Source organism: Telopea speciosissima, chromosome 3 (genome assembly GCF_018873765.1).
Source record: "Telopea speciosissima isolate NSW1024214 ecotype Mountain lineage chromosome 3, Tspe_v1, whole genome shotgun sequence".
In the NCBI taxonomy this organism is placed as follows: domain Eukaryota; kingdom Viridiplantae; phylum Streptophyta; class Magnoliopsida; order Proteales; family Proteaceae; genus Telopea; species Telopea speciosissima.
Genome location: NC_057918.1, coordinates 31,089,928 through 31,110,616, shown reverse-complemented (window position 1 = coordinate 31,110,616; position 20,689 = coordinate 31,089,928). Strand labels below are relative to the sequence as shown.

Below are 20,689 nucleotides of genomic sequence, written 5' to 3'. Positions count from 1 at the left end.
GTCGTGAAGATTTGCAAAAAAATTCCTCCCCTCTTCCTCTCAAAATAGTAATTTTTTGGGCTGTGAAGCTGGCAATCTGATGTAATGTAAGCAAGAAGGAAAGAAGAAAACAATTAATCAGAGTGAGCACTTCTTGACTCCCCCCCCAAAAAAAAAAAAGAAAAAGATCTCACATATTTTTTTGCCATCTAGAGTTGTAAACTTCGCAGGTATTGTGATTTGTTTTTTCTTTTAGATTTTTTAAAGAATTTATCATATGGCATTGCAAATTTTTTTTTTGGATGAATAAATAATTTCAGTACCAAAGGAAAAGAACGGGTGGGGGGGAGAAGGGAACAAGCGTGAACCAAAAACAACACCCGCCAAAATGGCAAGGGCTAGCAAAATAAAAGGCAAGAGCCCAAACAAGAATTACACACTAAACAAAACGAAACAAAGGACCAACAAGACATCCCGAAGACAGCCTCAGCAAAACAAGACCTCTGGCCCGGATCCACAGTCTCACGGCAAAAAACATGATCTCTGGTAACCGAACTCAGAGGCAAAATCTTTTCAACGCAGGGAAGGGAGTAAACATTGTAATTTGTTTACCATAAGTACTGGATTCTCTTTCTTTGAACCATTAGTGCATGGAACCAGAAAGAAAGCATCCTGACTCGAGGTTTTTATTTCTGTTGCATGGTTGTTCTTGAAATAACTGCAATTAGTTCTTTTAGATATTTTTGGATATTTCTTTGACAAATGTGTAAAATATTTTATGCTTATTGTCACCAATTCAGTTTTCCTATTCTCATTTGTACCGTAGAGTTTCTATTTCATTTGCACAAAAAGTAATTGAAGTCCATTCCCTACTATTACATCCAAACCAAAAAGTTTTATTCAACATGATTGTATTGTGTGCTTTCTTAGTATGAATCCTGCTATTAGGTTGTTGCCATTACATTTAGACAACCGATCTATTTAATGACATGTTTCTGTGCTTTTTTGGTCATAGATTTCAACTATCCTTCTATTCACTCTTGCTTTTTGTTTTAGTAGGGAAATCATAAGGTCACTGTGCCCAGTTTTGGTTCAAAATCCTCACATTTGAGAAGACCTCGAAGTGGTAATTTAGTGGAAAACTGTCAGATGTCTGAGGAGAATTTTGTCAAGCAGGGAGAAAGGAAAAATGGCAAAAACAGGTGGAGAAAGAAAGAGTGCCTTAGGTTTAATGCGGATTGCCTGACAAAAAGTCCATCTGAGAGGTTGACTGATAAGATTGTGAAACCTCGAAAATCATCAAAGCACCTGCATGTGTCTACAGAACAAACATTAATTGTCAGGTTATTGTTAACTGAACTTTTTTTTTTTTGCATTTTTTTTAATCACCTTTTTAATAGTCAATTGAGTTTATGTGTCTGATTTTTTACTTTACTGGGAAGGTGGCTGCATGCCAGCTGTTCATGGAGCCTGGCACAATGGCCCACTCATTGCTTTCATGTCACAGCACACATGGCACTCAAAATTTGGTGTACAAGTAGGCACCGCCATCCCCTATTTACCTTTAAAATTTCATTCCAACCAGAGTCTTGTATGTCGCAGAAAAAGGGGCAAAAAATGGTTAAAAAGTCAAGGTAGGATGTAAACAAATTGTCTGTTGTAAAAGCAATGGGAAAAATCCAATACCATTTGGAACATATGGTTGTGATGGATCACCAAATTTGACATGTGGCTCGAACACTAGGATTTTACCTATCGAATGGTTAGAATTTGCTGCATCATCTACCATGCGTCTTAGACATACTCTAATTGATTCAATGTTTTGCTTTTTGTAGTTTTTGTAGAAGGTTATCAGTATAAAGATGTTCATTATTGTAATTAATTCATGCAGGAAACAAGTTGATCCCGAAACAACGAAATACTTCTCAGAAATTGCAAATCTTTTTGAAGGAACAACAGTTGACTTAGATGATCGATCGGCTATATGTGGAAATGCTTTGGAGGAAACTAGGGGAAAAGAGTTAGAACTGGCTACTGATTATATTATAAGCCACACCTTGCAAACTCTTCTTGAAGGCTGTGACATAGACCACCTCTGTGGTTTTCTCCAAAGCTGTGCAAAGGAGTTTCATCAGATAGCGATGGATAAGTCTGGATCTCACGTGGTTGAGACGGCTCTCAGGTCTTTAGCTGTGCATATTCAGGATGAAGGGGCATACAGTGTTATTGGATCAACTTTAAACAAGATATGCCAGGTAACAAGCATATGGTGTTTATGAGCTAGAGGAGATTAAATGTACCTGTTGGGTTGATTGCAACAGATGGCTCACTATTGCCTAACAGTATCCTTTGTGCACATTCAGGGTAACAAGGCCTCACTATGGGGTGGGTTCTTAGTAAGGGATGTTCTAACCCCAAAATATGTAGAGCCTGCTTATTAGAACCGGATAGTTTTTTGGGTCTATAAAGAAGTCAACATAGTTGTGACGGCGTCTAGGCGGCCCAAGGCGTTGGAGAGGGTCCAAAATCAAGGCGGCACTAACAAGGTGCCCGCCTAGGCGACACCTTGATAACTATGGAAGTCAATACATGTAACAAACAGTTTGGAAGGAGTTTTTAATTCTTTCTTTGGGGCTGCTTAAATAAAATGATTTTATGCCGGGTTGAGTCTTGGGAGTGGTCAATTTGTGCAAAAATTGCATCCAACCCTTCCTGAAACCCTGTCAAAGCAAGACTAGCACCAGGTTAGAGCCTCAAATGAGCTGCATTTCATGAATGATATGTACCCAGTTTTCGTTGATATTGAACTCTTAACCTTGTTGCATGGTGGTTGTGAACCATCATATGCACATCACATACTCTCATCTACTATTAGGCATCGGTAGACCTTCTTTCATCTGTGCCTAACAGGTACCCTGGATGTTCCCTATTACCTTGGTTTGGTCCCTGGCCTTCCATTTATTTACACTTTGTTTTCTCTTGTCAGGAGATAGTGCTTAATCTTGCCTGTGTGATGTGTAGCCAATATGGATCTCATGTTCTTCGTAGCCTTCTCTGTCTCTGTAAAGGACTACCATTAGACTCTACAGAGGAGTTCCATGTTACTAAATCATCTTCCATTCTAGCAGAGAGGTTGAATTTCAAGTCACCTCAATCATTCAGAAATAAAGTACCACATCTTCAGCAGGGTTTCCCGGATTTGCTTAGATACCTTATTGCAGAACTGTTAAAATGTGCTAGAGGAGGCATTGCAACTCTGCTAGTTGACGAGAAAAGCAGTTATGTTATGCAGGCACGGCTTCTATTCTGTGTTGCTTTTTATTGAGCTTTATTAGTTGAGATTCAGCTATGTTGTATTTATTTAATTGTTTCTTGATTGATGTGTCTGAATGACTCCTTTTATATGTAGTACAATGCCTTCTTGAGGTTTGAGTGATATGATTTGTTATTCAGAAGGGTTGAAGAATTATTCACATTCATTGAGGACCTGGGTCTAAGCTGACTCAAAATTCTTGGGGAGTTGTCAATAAAGTTTTTGGAGTTTACAGAACTCACCTTTTGGTTTGAGGATTACCTTCCCTAACTCCCTTCAGTAGAGGACTCTGTTGTAGTTCTCAGCAAATGGCTAAGATTTTACTTCCAATATTTGACCATTCTAAAATTTGCTTGAGTTTTTCCAGCATGTGTTCATCCATGTGAGGTAGTGATCGTCTGAGCCAAGGTTTTAATTGAGTGATTTAGTAATATGGTTACAATATTTTTCTGCAGACTGCCTTGAGGTTATTAGCAGGCGAGGATCAAGAGTTGATGCATGCGATTCCCATCCTTCTTGGCTGCTCTGAGAAAAATATTGCGAAAGGGAAATTCATAGAAGCAAGTATGGTGCAAGACATTTTAGCAACGCTCAAGGACACTGCTTATAGCCATCTAATGGAGGTGGGCTACTTAATATATATGTTGCATGTAATTGTGTTTATGCGTCTTCAATCTTCTTTCTTCTTCTTGATGGATATCTTTTGCAATATATAGATTGCTACAAGCTACATATGGTTTTAATATTATGAAATGAACTCAATTCAAACTCAACTGAACTCATCTAAGCTTTATCCCGATTCCCAACTAAATGGGGTCAGCTACATGAATCCTGTTATGCCATTCGACTCTATTTGTGATGGAAAAATTGTATCTGAGCCAAAAGATGATCAAATATATAGTGTGCAATGTTGATTCCACTAAAATTTCAGTAGGATGAAAGATCTGCTGACAAATGAAAATTTCTTTTTGGATTAATTAAATATTGTGATAAATGCTCATCCATCTTAACATGATCGTGTGTGGTAGAATCCATGAGATAAAGGTGGCCGCAACCGCCTCTCAAAGCACTGAAGAACTGTGTTTGCATTGCCCTTAGATTAGTTACACTTAATGGTCCACATGGTTGAATGGTTTAAGGGATTCACGATCTAGAGTGCCATACGACCAGGGTTTTAAGTATCGGTATCGGTGGGTATCAATACGATACTTATTTTTCAAAAAATTTTGTATCGATCAATATGGGTCAATACGGTCTGATGCGGGGCCGATACAGGTAAGATAGACTTGATATGCCTCCTTTAGACCTACAAAATAGAAACCGTGAGTAAGATACGAGACTGAGAGCAGCCGAAGGCCATGGAAATTTGTTTCTCTCTTTGATATTGAAATCATCCAATATAAAAAATGACCGTAATCTTCACCATTCAACTAGTTTGGGTATTTTCAGTGCTCAAATCATGGATCGAAACAGATTTGAGCGAAAAAGTGGTAAAGTTGCAGTTCTCTTTTTTTGTTGTTGTTATGCATCACTAGATTAGGTAAAAATTACTCAAATCCTTGCGTCAAGCTGATGTATATATTGCATAATAAGGTGTTTTATGCTTGAAAACTATATTTTATATGTATTATAAACACATCCATGCATTTCTTGACTTTTTCCATGCGTATCTTGAATCTTTCCGATTCGATACAATTCGTCTCTTAAAATCACCCCTCCGATACGATACCCGATACCGATACTTTAATCCTTGTATACGACTTTGTGGATCCTCAGTTATATATTCTCTGAGGACTTAAGAGTTCTCATCTAAGAAGGTTGCAGAACTTACATGTTGCAGTAGTGCTATCGTGGCTGGACCGATACGACCAGATTTGGAGACCTAAACCGGGTTTTTGGTCCAAAGAGGGTGGTAGTGATTGTCGCTCTACATCAGATATACTTGTATTTATTTTATTGTGTTTTATTTTTGTAGGAGAATTTTCCTATTGCAAGTTTCCTAGTTGTTTTAGTTTCCTTGTCTAGTTAGTTCCTAGTTGAGAGTAGTTACTATTTATAGGAGTCTTTGTTTTTACATATATGGTTGTAACCTCACTGCTAGGGGGAGATGAATATTGGAATGAGAAAATTTGCCTTGCGTTTTTCTTCCCCCCCCTCCCCCCCCCAATCCTTCTTGGTTTGATTGCTGGTTTCCCTTTCCTCTCCCATTGATCCTGCCCTTTTTCTTTCTGGGTAGCTCTCGTAGTTCTCATTCTTCTTTTATTATTTGTCTCCTTCTTATATTCTTCCTTCACTGTCCTCTACTCCTGTCTTTTATTTTCTCCTTTGTTGAACTCTGCTTTCCCTCATTTCCCTGTTACATACATCACTGAAGGGTTGAGAAGAGTATGTTCGAACTCTCTATCTCAGATCATTGATTTGGGATTTTAATTCATAACCTCAGGGCAAAACCTAAGTCTTCATACCCTAAGTCATCCTCTGTTGTTAGATCAAAAACCTGCAACTTGGATTGATTTCTTGTCTGCCACTTCTTCTGGTAATAGTTTCAGCAAACTATTTGCAGAATAATTTATCAGCTTTGGAACTATTGTGGGTTGAGATTGAGGAGTTAGTTGATAATGAACTTTATCTTGCAGTGTCCTTGGATATGGGCTCAAGGAAAGAAAGCTTGATCGTTGTTTGTAAGTTGGAGTTACCACTAATCCTTACTTCCGTCGTGAGGAAGAAGAAGACTTTTTCTTCTATTTGTTATTAAATATCTAAGCTTCTGTTAATTTCAGTTATGCCCCCCCTTGTTGAGTTGGATTACATTATACCATTCTTTCATCCGAAATCCCAGAATACCCCTCCCTTTTCACTTCCCAATTAGCCCTTAATACTGTTCTTTATTGCAAGGGTCCAAAACTTTTATTTATTTACAGTTTTTTCCACTAAACTCTTGATTTGAGCTATCTAGTATTCTTGTGGCCCACAGCAATCTCAAACAGGGTTTCATGACCCAGGATTGTGTTATTACGTCTATTGAATAATCACCAACAAGAAATATTTCTGTACTACATGTTCTAGTATTGTTGCCATTTTATGTTCTGAAATAATCTTTGCTAGGTACTGATTGAATACTATATGAATTTTGCAGGTCATTTTGGAAGTGGCACCGGAGACTTTGTACAATGAAATTTTGACAAAGGTTTTTAAAAATTCATTGTTTGAGATCTCATGTGATCATTGTGGCAGTTTTGTTGTCCAAGCATTAGTTTCTTCTGCTCGATGTCAAGATCAAGTAGGTGCTGAGACATTTTAGTGCATTTTGAGTCTTCCATGTAACTTTTTGTGTAGAATGTCTTAGTCTTCCTATGTGTCATTAGCATGTGTATCATGGTGAACTCGACTGTTTATTTTGTAAATAAATTATTTAGTTGCCTGGAAATGTGCTGCTGAAGAAGTTAGTGTCCGATATTATGGAGCTGTGTGTCGTTATTGCTTGATGCAGTATCCATAAATTGTCCCGTGGGATGTGGCCAAACTATCATCAATTAATTCATACGACAGTAGGGGGACCAGGATCTACCATCTTTCATTGAAAGAGACCTTCCAAATCCATAATCTTGGTTGTATTGGCTTCATCTGGACTTCCTTTACAATGTACCAGTGGTTCGAAATATTCCTTGGGTTAGCTTTTCTTTAAATATGTGAAACTGAATTTTATAGTTGGTCCTGTTCTGTTTCTTAACTTCTTTTGAAAGTTTTGAAACATTATCTGCGAAAAGAATTTGAAGTGATTATCTCAGTCAAGTCGAGATACTCTCTTGGAACAGATGTGGGTCAATCAAATAAAGATATATTTACTGTCCCATATATATATATATATATATATATATATATATATATATATATATATATATATGTATCTGAGGAAGTAGCTATAAGCTTAAAGATGAAGATGGAGAACCTCTTACTGATATATGTGGGGTTTAGAGATTAGTTGGGAAACTCATCTATTTCTCCTTCACTAGACCAGATAGCTTATGCTGCCAGCTTCGCCAGTGGTTTATGTACTCGACATGAAACCTCTTTACCTGGAGGCTGCTTACAGGATATAGACTTGCCTCAATCCTCCCAACTCAGGTGAAGGAAGGCAGATGTGTCTGGTTGGGGGCTGGCATTCTGTAGCCAGATCCTTTGAAATACATCGCTATAAGTTCACTGTTCCACTTTATGCTGGGGCATTGGCTTTAAGTATAAACAAATGCTGGAACATGATCTGTGTGGCTGACCCCATGCAGTTTGGATAAAGGCTTAATTAAGAATGGATTTCTGCTTTGATTCCTGGATTTGTTTGGGAAAAAAATGGGTTTCTAGCGAGTAAGTACTTAACCACATTGCTCAAGTATATGACAATATATTCATTTGTGTTGGGTTGAGACATCTAATTTTTCCCGGATACAATTGGTATGCACGTCTCCTTACAGGATTTTGTGTGTGTACTGGCATAAGTTGAATATTGCTTCTTCTTTGGAAGCTTTGGTGTTTTTTTTTTTTTCCTTTCATTTTTGAGCAAACATGGGTCCCTGGGCAGGTCAGGAAGAGTGGGGCCTTTTCCATCAACAACTTATATGTTTCCTTTTCCCTTCCTCCTTGAAACCCTAGGGGAGAATGACAGGAGAAGAGTTAGGCAGCATCATCTCAAAAGGTAAAAAATAATAAGTGGGAACTATTTACTTCCTTTTCAGTGGTAACTGAGAGTTTATATACTTTTGGAGTATATAAGTGATAAATGATAGGAGAGTTTAAATGCTTGGCTAAAACAATAATACTCATATGAACCCAAAAAATACCCCTACCAATAAATAAATCCTTATACATTGTAAAGATATATTAACTAGTATCTTCTTAAGTCCATGTGTAAATCCACAGGGAGTTATACTTGGCTTTTAAAAAAAAAAAAACAGAAAAAAAATCTAAAAAGATTCATTGAAGTTACTCCTTTTAAGTTTGCTGTTTGGTAAAAATAGGTTTTGATCATTTGGAGGGTGTCATTTAATTTTTCCCTTATATGGTATTGCTGAGGATTAATTTACCTCAGTAGACTAACACCCAGGTGACATTTGAAGTACTATTTTCTCATGTTTATTGCATATGTCCTAATCATTCTTTTATTTTGCTGCATAGATAGAGTTGTTTTGGGAGGAACTCGGCTCCAAATTTAAGGAGCTTCTTGGAATTGGAAGGGCAGGAGTAGTTGCTTCTCTATTGGCTGCAAGTCAAAAGCTTCATACACATGAAAATAAGGTTTACAGCTTTAACTCTTTGTTTGTATACTTTTCTTTCCCCTTCTTTTTCAGGAACCCCCTCTTTTCAATATCATCTATCTGAAATTTTTATTAGGGAGAAGTTTTTCTAGTCTAGCAGGTCTCGAGGGTATCTCTAAACTGCACAAATATCTGCCATATGGCAGATTGGGTAGAGCCAAAACTTTGTGAATAGGTAGACCTTAAGGTCCTTACTCATATGTCAAGTTTCAGCTGAAATGGAGTGGCCAAGTGGCAATATAAAGCTTTGAAAATCCAGTGAATAAATGAGGCTTTGTAAGAAGAAATGAAGGATTGAAAATACAAGGGAATATGCAATTACATGGGAGGGTACATGATTGAATCTTACTCTGAAATTTAACATGTGGCCGATCTAGACTATTTCATAGATATCCATACTGTTAAAATTGTCATATCACACTTTGAACGTGGGATAACTTGTCCATGTGGCAATACTTGTTGCAGATCTATAGATACTTTCTAGTTTCTAGACCTGCCGGTCTTGAAAAACTTAACCTCTCAACTACAGATCAAATGATGTTTGTTGCTAGCTTTTCTGAAATAGTTACCATAATTCAGTTTAAATACTTTGATTAGTAAGCACAAGTAATGAAGGTATACTTATATTTCCTTGTTTTGCAGTGTTGCCAGGCCCTTGCTGCTGCAGTGTATTCAGAGAGTGAACCTCCTAGCTGCATTTTACCTCGAATATTATTTCTTGAAAACTATTTCTCATGTGAAGACGAGTCAAATTGGAGTTGGGGAAAGGGTGATAAGATGCATGTCTTGGGGTGCTTAATGCTACAAACAGTTTTCAGATATCCAAGCGTATGTTGATATCCTCCTCTCTTTCATCTCATTTTGTTTTATCCTCTTAGACCTCTTCTGGCGGTGAACACTTCCCTAATGCATATCAGAATACTCTGCTTTTTCCATCATCCAATCACAACAAATCGAATGAAACCTGGCCAAAAAAAAAAAAACATGCTAAGAGATCTCAGGCCTGGTCTATGACCACTCTCTCCCTGTGTAAATGTAACTAGGGAATTCGTTTCAACTTCATTACATATTCAAATTCCTACATTGCTGATGAATTGCATAATTTGTGGAAATGCATTCTGTAACTTTGAAGAAGAACACTATTGAATAGCGATGCTTCCTTGTTGCTTCCATTGACAGCAGAAAGAGACTGGTTGTGGTTGATTACAACATTTACATGATAAGGAGGAGGTTGAGGATTTTCTGATGGAACTAATCCTTCTTGGTTTTCTTCTTATCAAGTATCAATCATTTTAGTTGTTCTCGCTTTCTCCGACCATCACGCACTGGTCAGCAACCCAAATTCTTGACTCTGGCCACTTGTTGAACCCCCAAACTGGAATGGTTGTTGAGATTCTCTTTGTTTTTCTGTCATTTTTTCAGCCAGCCGTTGGTTTGGAACATTTGGGCTCTGTTTCAACAACTAGGGTTCTTCAAGTGAGACTGCACATTTATCATCCCATGCCATCTACCATTATCCCATAGCGTAAACCTATTTCTACCATCAGACTGTCACTAGTGAACTTTTCAAGAAACCTGCAAGAAGCAAAATGAACTCATCTTTGTCTAACTTGCCACCTAAAATTCCCAGTAAACTGAACTTAATCAACCGTCTTTTAGACTTTAATTATATCCTGTCATTTTTTATGCCAGCATAACTTTCCCCCCTTTTTTTTTTTGATCTAGAAACCATCCTCTGAATTACCCACTGATAAGCGGTTCAACCAATACCTTTGATCCATTTATTTTTCAAATCCCTTATGATGCAGATTCATCACCGAAATGGGCTTATTTTATTAGGAATAAGTCTAGGGTTGGGTTAGGGCCTTTGATCCCATGGATTTTTTAATGTAATAGGCCACTTTTATGGGCCTAAAATATGGGTAATTAGGTTGCATAGAGGATTAGATAGTTTAGTAGTTTTATGTTCATGTTTTTAATGTTTTAATTGAACCGGTCCAAAGCTGGTTTGAACCAGTGGTTCAATTTAAGTGATTTTAGTAGTTTTTCTTTTAAATGTTTAGTTAGGCTGGATTAGGACTCTATTTTGAGTCTATTTCAGTTTCCTAGTCTATTTAAGTTACCTAATAGGTTAAGGATTGGGTTAGGCCTTTCCTTTTTAATGTAGGAGTAATTTTGAGTCTTTTATACAAGGTTGTAAGGGGGGCAAACATTGAACACGAATTTGATTAATAAAATAACTCTTGCTTGCTGCCATTGCTGTTGCTGTCCTGCTCTGTTGCCTTGTGAGTCATATCAAGGTGAAGGGACTGGTGGATCTCCAGTTGACTCCTTGCGTCTTGTAGATCGGGAGGATCTGCTATTTGTCTTCAAGCTGCTGCGATTGAAGACCTGCAACTATTCTTCTTCCCTTCTAGGTGGTCACATACAAGGTGATTTTTGTGAGAATTCTGCCTAGCCCAATCTAACCTTTAGAACCTGCTAAAATTTTGATCGAATCTTCCTCAAACCCTAAGAGATACTCGATTCAAATTTCAGCACCATCCACCCAGCCGATTGTCTGATATTACACTTTTACCCCTCTCTCCTACTTCTACTAGGAAACCTCCATAACTCTAGATCTAACCATCTGATTTAGTTGTAACTTTCAACATATATTCCCCTTCACCCTACCCACACTCGAACTAAATATTAAGCCCATTCAACCACCTGATTTCCTACCCTAGATTCCATCATCTTCCACCTTTCAAAACCCTAACCCTAGATTTGTCCTAAAACCTCAATTCTGCCCCCATCGAACCAGCAATTCAACAGGTCCTGGTTGTTTGGTTCCTAGTAGATCTTCTATCTATCTAGGACTACATTACCTTAGCTTCTTTGTGTCCTAAGATCCTGCATCTAGTACTCATTTGGTCTTAGTCTATCATGAATGGATGTTGGTTACCTTATCAAGAGTACCATTTGCTGGTTTGCTACATTTTGTGTTTTTATTTTTCTGGTATATATCAATTTAATTCCACTCATGTTAGCACCTTATAATAGAAGTTAGCTGGTTTGAAACCATTTTGTTTCTAATTTAAATCGTTTCAGTGAAGTGTCTCATTACCCTTATTTCTGTTTAACAGGAATTCATTCAGCCATTTGTCACAAGTATTACATCCTTGGAAGCTGACCATGTTCTTGAAGTTGCAAACGATGCAGGGGGCGGACGGGTGATTGAGGCTTTTCTTAGCTCCAATGCGTCTATAAAACAAAAGCGCAGATTAATTGTCAAGTAGGTTCATGGAGAAATTTTGATGCTTATGTTTCTTGCTGGTAGTTTCTGTTTGGCTTACTTTACTTGCATACCTAAAGATTAAAGGATTAAATCGAGAGATAGGGATTGTCTCATTGACATTAATAATGCTCTCATATGCTCTAATAAGAGTGTTGGGAAAGGACCTCTTGATGCTACTGTAGGCATAGAACATGATCATATGATGAACTGATAATGACGTGTGAAGCGGGGGGGGGTGTCCTATAGGATAAGTTGAACTGCTACTATAGAACAAAAACTCCTAACCAACCCCCTGATGCAGTGAGGCCTATGCGCAAGCTTAGAAGGCCCACAAGGTGCTGGTGGTAGTGTAATGGGCTAAAATTGATCTTTGGGTAGTTATATTATAGGTTGTCTTAATTTTTTTGGGTTTCTGATGGATATGAAATCTCTCAAGTGTTAGGAATTAGAAACCAAGAAATAATCTAGAACTGCAGGCAAGGAGGAATAGTTCAGACTGGAGAAAATCAGATAATAGAATCGAAACTAATTTGATTTGATCTTAACTCAACTCAACTCAGCCTTATCGAAACGAAATGGGGTCGGCTACTGATGCAGGCCAAGTTCCGAAGGGCAAAGAAAGTAGAAATTGAAGAATGAGATTGGAAGTCTTTTACTAATAAGCAGCAAGCATACAAATTACAAAAAGAGATGAATAACTTGGGGACTCACTTGACCCAAGGGGGGTGGACTCACTCAACTCTCAAAATGAACTTGAGGTTCATACATAGTAATAGAGTTCAAAAGCTGCTTTCACATGGACTAACATTACATATATAAAGAAGAAAAAAGAAAGAAAAAAAAGAAGAAGAGATATGAGCTAGTCGTTGGAGCCTTGCAGGAAGTCAACTAGCTGATGGAGCATTAATTGCCAATATCAAATTCAAAGTGTTGCTTGCAATCCTTCCAATTGTCAGAGAATTCAAAAAACATTAATGCTCTTTGACCATTGGGGGGGTGTTCCATGGGTTGAGCCTTCTTTCTTGTTGGGCCTAAGAAGGTAGATTGCCCCATCCTTCTCTTCTTGAGAAGAACTCGTTTCTGAGTGTCGTTGGTAGGGTAGAGGTCGGAAATGTTAAAGATGGGGCTAATTTTTATGCCTTTGGGCAACTCAACATGATAAGTACTTGATCTGATTTAATATTACATGGATCAATCTTCTTGTACTTGAGCTTGTTGTAGGTGCCACTAGGAAATCTTTCTTCCGCAAATATACCATGACTAAGTCACCCTTCTCAATTTTCACATGTTGTCAGTGGGCATCAATGGTTTCTTTGTAAAGTTCATTGGCGTTTTGGAGTTGGGCTCGCACTTGCTCTTGAATATCCCGATTGCGTTTTGCAAGCTCTTCTGCTTCCATGTTACTCTTGTTTGGATTTGGAATTGAAACACAATCTAAGATGTGATTTGGACTTCCTCCCATACACGATCTCAGATGGGCACTTTTGAGTAGACCGACACTTGGAGCTAGTGTAGGCGAACTTTGCTTGTGGCAAAATAAAACCCCATTGACGTGCATGATCACCTGCAAGACAACGGAGCAAATCACCAAGCGATCTATTCACGACCTCGGAGGTGGATACATGTCTTTAAATGGGAGTATTAGAGGGGGGAAAAGAGAATGTAATAAACACACATCACATACATCCAGTCCCATGACCATCACATTCTACAAAACAAGGGTTAACAATTGCATTTTACAATCTTAACTTTTAATATGATCAAAGCAATTATGCATCACTACAACGGATATTCCAAAATTAGGGTTCTTTGGGGGCATATTGGTCGTTACAACTAATGTAGCTCTAGATAGGGAAAGGTCCTACTAGAGGCCATTTATCAAGGATCTAATAACAAAGGAATCAAGGGCTGCTGGTTCTGCAGTCTCAGTAGGACAGAATTGCAGTTTTAGGTCAAATCTAGGGTTAGGTTTATGAATACGGAGATGAATCTTATAGGGTATTGATGGGCAGGTCTAGAAGAAGCTATTAATGTAGGTTTGGATGATGTTTAACTAAAAAATTGAATTTCAGAAAATTTGGGTTAGGGTTTCGGGTTTTGGATTTTATAACTTAGGCTAAAACTAGGGTTTTTAATGGGATTTTAGGGCTAGGGTTGGGATCGAATTTTCCAGGTAGGGAGGGGAGGGTTCGATCCAAATATGGGTGGTTTTTATTGGTTGGAAGTACTAATTCTAGAATTTAGGGTTTTTTTTGGGTTTCACAGAGACGAGGCAAACTAGGGTTGGAGTGGGAGGATGGGGCTGCAAGTTGGATCGAATGGAGGGGATGTAGTATGGAGACTGGTTTGAATTTGACGAAATTCTGATGATCAAATATGGCTGGGCAGCAAGGTCTAGGGTTTAATGGAATTCAAACACAAAAATAAAGGGGATCGATTGGGGGGGGGGACTAGAGGATTAGAAGAAGAAATTGGTGAACAAGTTGTAGTAGAAATCCACTGGCAGCAGCTTGAACAGGATTGAAGGATAGAACCACCTTCAGAGAAGAACTTCCTAGCCGTCACGGCGTAAAGAGTCACAGGAGATCCACCTGTCCTTCTTCCTTGATAGAACCACAAGGCAAACACTCTAAAGAGCAGTAGCAGCCAACAATTCTGTTTTTTTTTTTTTCTTTCAAATATTCAACTGTGGGGGAGCCTCCCACGATTTAATCTTTTATAATAAAAGGCCATAGGCCAAATCCTAAAGCTATTACAACTCTTCCCTCTTCATAAATCGTGGAGAGGTATAATTAAAATACTTAAAACAATTTAAAACACTTAAACTAAGAAGATTCCTAAGTAACCAATAGGATATAAGACCCTATTAGCCAAGAGGAACATTTCACGTAAATTGGACCAGTGGTTCAACTGGTTCAATTTAAAACATGAAAAATAAATTAAGTATTGGGCTAATCCCGTATGCAACCTATGTATCCCTGGTTTAGGCTCATTAAAGTGGCATATTACATAGAAAACCCTTGGGAACAAAGGCCTAACATATATATATATATATATATATATATATATATATATATATATATATATATATGTTTGACTTATTTCTAAAGAAATAAGTCATTTCGAGTGAAATCTGCATCAAAAACCTTTTTCAATCGTTTGATATTGAAATTTGTTTTAAAATGGTTTTATCACACCCAAAAATTAGGATTTTGAGGGCAATTTTGTCATTTCAACACTTTGAATTAACTCGCATGATTAAAACACTTTAATCAACAATAAAATGATATTCAAAATATTCTATATAGGGAGTAGAGGCAATTTAAGTAATTAGATCTAATCTAAGCTCCCACTTGAATCTAGTGAGGGCAAATTTGTAATTTAATACGATCAATTTTATTTTTTTTGGCCCCCAAATCCAATTTGGTTTATTTTATTTTAGTTGGGCAATACAATATTGTCATGTTGGTAATTAAATTTCCTATCCAAATTAGTGTCTAAAGTCTAAAGCTTGGTCAACAAGTAAATCAAATTTGAAACTTAACTTTCCATTTAAATTACTTGCACAAAAGGATCAAATCATACTCTAAGTAGGAAACTTACTAACAATAGGATTCCAAAACTAGGTTTCCTATTAGGATCAAATCACCACCATTCTGCATAATTTTATTGAGCATTTCGATGATGAATCTGCATCAACACCACTTTGTAATCATATGCAATTAAACTCTTTAATTAAAACTCAAGAGAGGGAGCACACCCAAAAATTAGGATTTTGAGGGCAATTTTGTCATTTCAACACTTTGAATTAACTCACATGATTAAAACACTTTAATCAACAATAAAATGATATTCAAAATATTCTATATAGGGAGTAGAGGCAATTTCGTAATTAGATCTAATCTAAGCTCCCCTTGAATCTAGTGAGGGCAAATTTGTAATTTAATACGATCAATTTTATTTTTTTGGCCCCCAAATCCAATTTGGTTTATTTTATTTTAGTTGGGCAATACAATATTGTCATGTTGGTAATTAAATTTCCTATCCAAATTAGTGTCTAAAGTCTAAAGCTTGGTCAACAAGTAAATCAAATTTGAAACTTAACTTTCCATTTAAATTACTTGCACAAAAAGGATCAAATCATACTCTAAGTAGGAAACTTACTAACAATAGGATTCCAAAACTAGGTTTCCTATTAGGATCAAATCACCACCATTAGCAAAGCTTCAAGCTTGAACCATGGTCTCCATTAATGGAGTATCAACATGAACATCATAAAACATGAAGAAGAAGATGAAAAAGCATTAGGAGAGGATAATGCCATCAAACGGAAACACCATCCCATCTTCCCTCTCTCTTTTTTCCCTTTCTCCTTCTCCCCCCCTCCCCCTTTTTTTTTGATAATTGGCCGCTTCCTGCAGCCATGGCTGCACGCAGGCTGCTTGGCCGGCGGCAGTGCCCTCATATTCCTCTCTGTCTCTTCTTCCTTCAATGGATAATCCCAGTGAGGGGTATTGAACGATCTTCAAAACATCAACCAAGGAAAAAAGAGAAAAGAAGGAGAAGAGAGTGAAAAACCTAACAAAATAAATTTTTTTTAATGGCAATCAATTGATCAGAAACATGTTCATCGAAGAATGCCTCTCTGATACCAATTGTTGGCGGCAGCGGAAGCGGTACAATATCAGATATACAATAAAAATTGTGGTAACAGGATCTCGATGAACACATGCAATAACAAATCACTTTCGGGATGGATAGGTTACCTAGACCTTGCTAAACGCGGGAGCCTTGTGCACTGGGTACAGCTTTTTATAGGTTACCTAGAGCGCACTAGAGGTACGTTCCTCCAAAGGAATGCAACACAAGAACACGAACTCCGTTTGATTGTACCAACTCCAATGGCAAAATCCCTTGCTTGAGGAAGAGAAGACTCTATTTCTCTCAAGTTTTCTCTTTCTCTTCTCTACGAGAATATTGTGTAGACAAAAATTGTAGGGCAATTTAGGATTTGAGCCAAGCTTCTCTTAAATAAAAAAAGCCTAATTAGGATATTACAACTTAACGGATAAGATTGTGCCAAGCGGTGTGATCCTAAAGGGTAGCCTTTATGCTATCCGTAATTGCTTAAAAGGACATCTCTACAAATGGTGTAACCTGAAAATCCCCAGTGGTAGAAATTTTCATTACACTTACTCTCCCGGCACTACTAACATCCACAATGCACCCTCACAGGTATGTAATCAAATAATCCGCTAAAAAAGATAGTGCATTGTATCATAAACCGTGTGTGTCGGGAGTTGGGACCAATGATTAACCAAAATTGTTTGAGACTCCTTTCAAATAGTAATATTGAACTAATATTATCAAGGCCCCGGATTCAGATCGATCGCTGTCCAACAACTCACATACTCGGATGTTCATCCTATCAGGGTGCGGAAAATCCTATTGTGGAACACCTCTATTCAAGCGTTACCCCATACAACGAACGTCCGGTGTGTAGTCAGTTATGTCGGTAGACTTCAACCATTGGATCACCATGATTGCATGAAATATAAACGCAACAGTAAATGCCTTTCAGGTACGGGAAAAAAAAACTGCTGGAAATTCCCCTTACAAATACAATGGCGGTAAACCAAATAGGGAATTTCAATGGATTATTGTTCGACACAATTAAGTGCACACATTTCCTATTAGGGAAATATACAATGTGGCAACCCTAGAACGGAATGCCCAAATCTGTCCACAGTTGTGACTGAGTAACGGTAAAAGTGGGCAATTGCACTTTATCAAAATAATCACAAGAAGCACATGAATATGAAAATGTATTAATTAATTTAATCAAATTAAATTTGGTTTGATGGACACATACATCAAATATAATTAATCCAACACGAAGTCCATACTGATGTGAACCCACAGTGCATGTTGGACGGGCAGTGGGGAATACAAACCTGCCTTTTGTTTAGTTCCCTTAGCAAGCTGACAAATACAGAAACGTTTGATTACGTGATCCACTTCCTTCTGTAGTTGTGAACAATAGTAGTGGTCAGTGATGTGTAGAAGGGTTTTATCTTTGCCAAAATGTCCTCCGTCCTTTGCAATGGAATTCCCGTATCAAATGGTGTCGTAGAGATGACTCAGGAATGTGGAAGTGAGCCCCCATAAAAAATATCCATCATGGAGTAAGTATTCAGGATCTCTCCCACCTTATTATAACTTGTGGTAGATGGTCTAGAAATCCAAGTCTGAATTATTCTCAACCTTGATGTGGTCTATACTCATCGCATGGGTCGAGCATGTGTGAAGAGTCGACACTTTTTCTGCTCAAAGTGTCGGCTACAGTATTCTCTTTTCCACCTTAGTGCAAAAATGAATTATTGTAGATATGCGACCGACTTGGCATGTCTGTCACTAACTTATTTCTGGGAGTTGAGATGCTTGAGTGCTTGATGATCAGTAAAAAGAATGGATTCTTGCCAATGAGATGCCAATGTTTCAACACTTGTACATCTGCTTAGAGCTCTAACTCATAGGTAGAATATCACTTCTCACTATAAAAGGCTATGGATGGCCTCCTTGCATACGAACTTCTCCAAGGCTAATATGTGAAGCGTCGGTTGCTACCTCGAACGCCCGATTGAAATCCAGCAGCTGTCAAACGGGAACTTCAGACATCTTCCATTTTATGTGCGCAAAAGCCTTAGTTGCTGCGGGTGTCCACTTGAACCTCCCCTTGCTTGATTTCATGCATTCGATGATAAGAGCCATGGTAGCACTGAAATTGTTTATGAATCTCCGATAGAATTATGCAAGGCCATGGAAGCTTCTGACTTTTGTGAGGGTCTAGGAAACCGGGCAGTTGAGGATGCTTTTGGCTTTATCTAGATCAGGCTCAACACCTCATGAAGATACAATGACCCTAAGGAATATGATCTTAGGCAGCATAAAGGAGCAGTTCTTTAAATTGATATAGAGCTTTTCAGCTCGAAGTACTTGTAGAACCTATTTCAGGTGGTCAAGATGGGCGTCTTTCTCTTTGCTTTATATTATTATATCATCAAAGTAACAACCAGAAATTTACTGATAAAATGACGTAATACCTGAGTCATAACATGCATGAAGGTGCTCGGCATGTTGGTGAGACCGAAGGGCATAACCTTCCACTCAAAAAAGCCATCCTGCTTGGTTCTTGAAGGCTGTCTTCCATTCATCACCCAAATGAATATGAATCTAATGATATCTGCTTCAAAGCTCTATTTCGGAAAAGACCTTTGCACCAGACAACATATCTAACATATCATCCAGCCATGGAATGGGAAACTGGTAACCGTGATTTTGCTGATGGCTCGACTGTCAATACACATACACTATGAACCATCCTTTTTTGTTGTTAATAAAGCAGGAATGACACATGTGCTTCAGATCTTCTGTATATAGCCCTTCCTCATCAAATCACAAACCCGTCGCTTTAGCTCTACATGCTCAGTAGGGTTCAGTCTATAGGCAGGTAGGTTGGGTAGAGCCGATCCTGGTATGAGGTCAATGGTGTGCTGAATATCACACATTGGTGGAAGCTTGTTTGGGTAACTCATCAGTCACTAGGTTTGAGAAGTCCTAGATCAGGTCCTGTATTGGCTTAGGAAGCTTAACCTCAGGTTGAGGAGTTACTTACCTAGTGACAAGGGCCAATATTAGTCTCGAATCTTTGTTGGATTCTAGAGACTCCTTCTGCGGTAGTGCCAAGAGTTTCTTCTCCTTATCAACTAGCTTCTGATTTGTTCTCAATGCACTCGCTTAGCTCGCTCAACTGGGATGTTGAGAGGATCAAGTATGATGTGTTTGCCCTTCAACTTAAATATACGACGGTTCTTAGTGCCACCGACAAGCACATCATTATCGTACATCCACAGGCGTCCTAGCTAAACATCTGTGAGCTTCATGGAGATCACATCGCACCATACCTTTTCATTATAATGATTGAGTTTCGAATGTATGGAACAACGCTGATTGACTTCCAATGTGTTGCCATTCAGAAGGGAGACCTCGTAAGGTTGTGGGTGTTTTTCTGGGCGTAGCTTAGCCTTGTTAATAAAGGCTTGAGAGACTATGTTGACACAACTTCTGCTATCAACTATAATCTCAGCAGCTCTTGAACCACTCTTCATACAACTATAGAATATGCAGTGTCATCCCCAGTCCTCTTCTTTGGATTTTGCAACCAGAATATGGCTAACCACATGGACTTCATATGCCTCATCATCATCACTATCATCATCACCATTCTCATAAAGGTTAGCATCATCATTATGGTCCTCATTGTGGTCATCATAATTATAATCCATCAGGTCGAGACCCCTTATAAACCTCCATCGAAGTGTCCTCATTAATTGGCGTTGCAACTGCATTAGCCTTTTGTTGTGTGGGACAGAATTTGGCGACATGTCCATACTCTTGACAACTAAAGCACTTTGTATTACTGCCGCTGGCCATAAGTGCCTCACCTTTATGATCTGCACGTGTAGGGACAGTAGTAGGAGTTGGCCTTCCAGTAGGTTGAGCTGATGGTGTACCTCTCCGGTTCTCCCTGGCTTGAAAACCATATCACTGAACTGGGTTTTTCAGTTACTCTTTGGCAAGTACAGGCTTTTGAAAACAATCATAAAGATTAATGATATCTGTCGCACCAATCTCCTAATTAATTTCTGGTCATTGTCTCAGCCGGAATTGTGACAGCAACTGTATATCATCCTCCTCAATGCCTCTGTGGGAAGATAGGGAGTCAAATCCCTCCATGTACTCAGCCATTGA

The 20,689-nt window shown here is 38.3% G+C and overlaps 1 protein-coding gene across 4 annotated transcripts in view; it reads left to right on the top strand.

Moving 5' to 3' along the window:
- The first annotated feature begins 1,027 nt into the window (after positions 1 to 1,027).
- Positions 1,028 to 20,689, top strand: part of LOC122655571 (pumilio homolog 23) — a 34,941-nt gene continuing 15,279 nt past the window's right edge. The window contains exons 1-8 of one of the 4 annotated variants that reach the window (XM_043849785.1): positions 1,028 to 1,322; positions 1,871 to 2,234; positions 3,167 to 3,271; positions 3,748 to 3,915; positions 6,429 to 6,572; positions 8,462 to 8,581; positions 9,244 to 9,429; positions 11,727 to 11,875. In XM_043849785.1, the coding sequence (XP_043705720.1) occupies positions 1,129 to 1,322; positions 1,871 to 2,234; positions 3,167 to 3,271; positions 3,748 to 3,915; positions 6,429 to 6,572; positions 8,462 to 8,581; positions 9,244 to 9,429; positions 11,727 to 11,875 (1,430 nt within the window). In that variant the 5' untranslated portion in view covers positions 1,028 to 1,128. Of the gene's footprint in view, positions 1,323 to 1,870; positions 2,235 to 2,965; positions 3,272 to 3,747; positions 3,916 to 6,428; positions 6,573 to 8,461; positions 8,582 to 9,243; positions 9,430 to 11,726; positions 11,876 to 20,689 lie in introns of all 4 variants that reach the window. The other 3 variants (XM_043849782.1, XM_043849786.1, XM_043849783.1) reach the window with 3 other exon arrangements.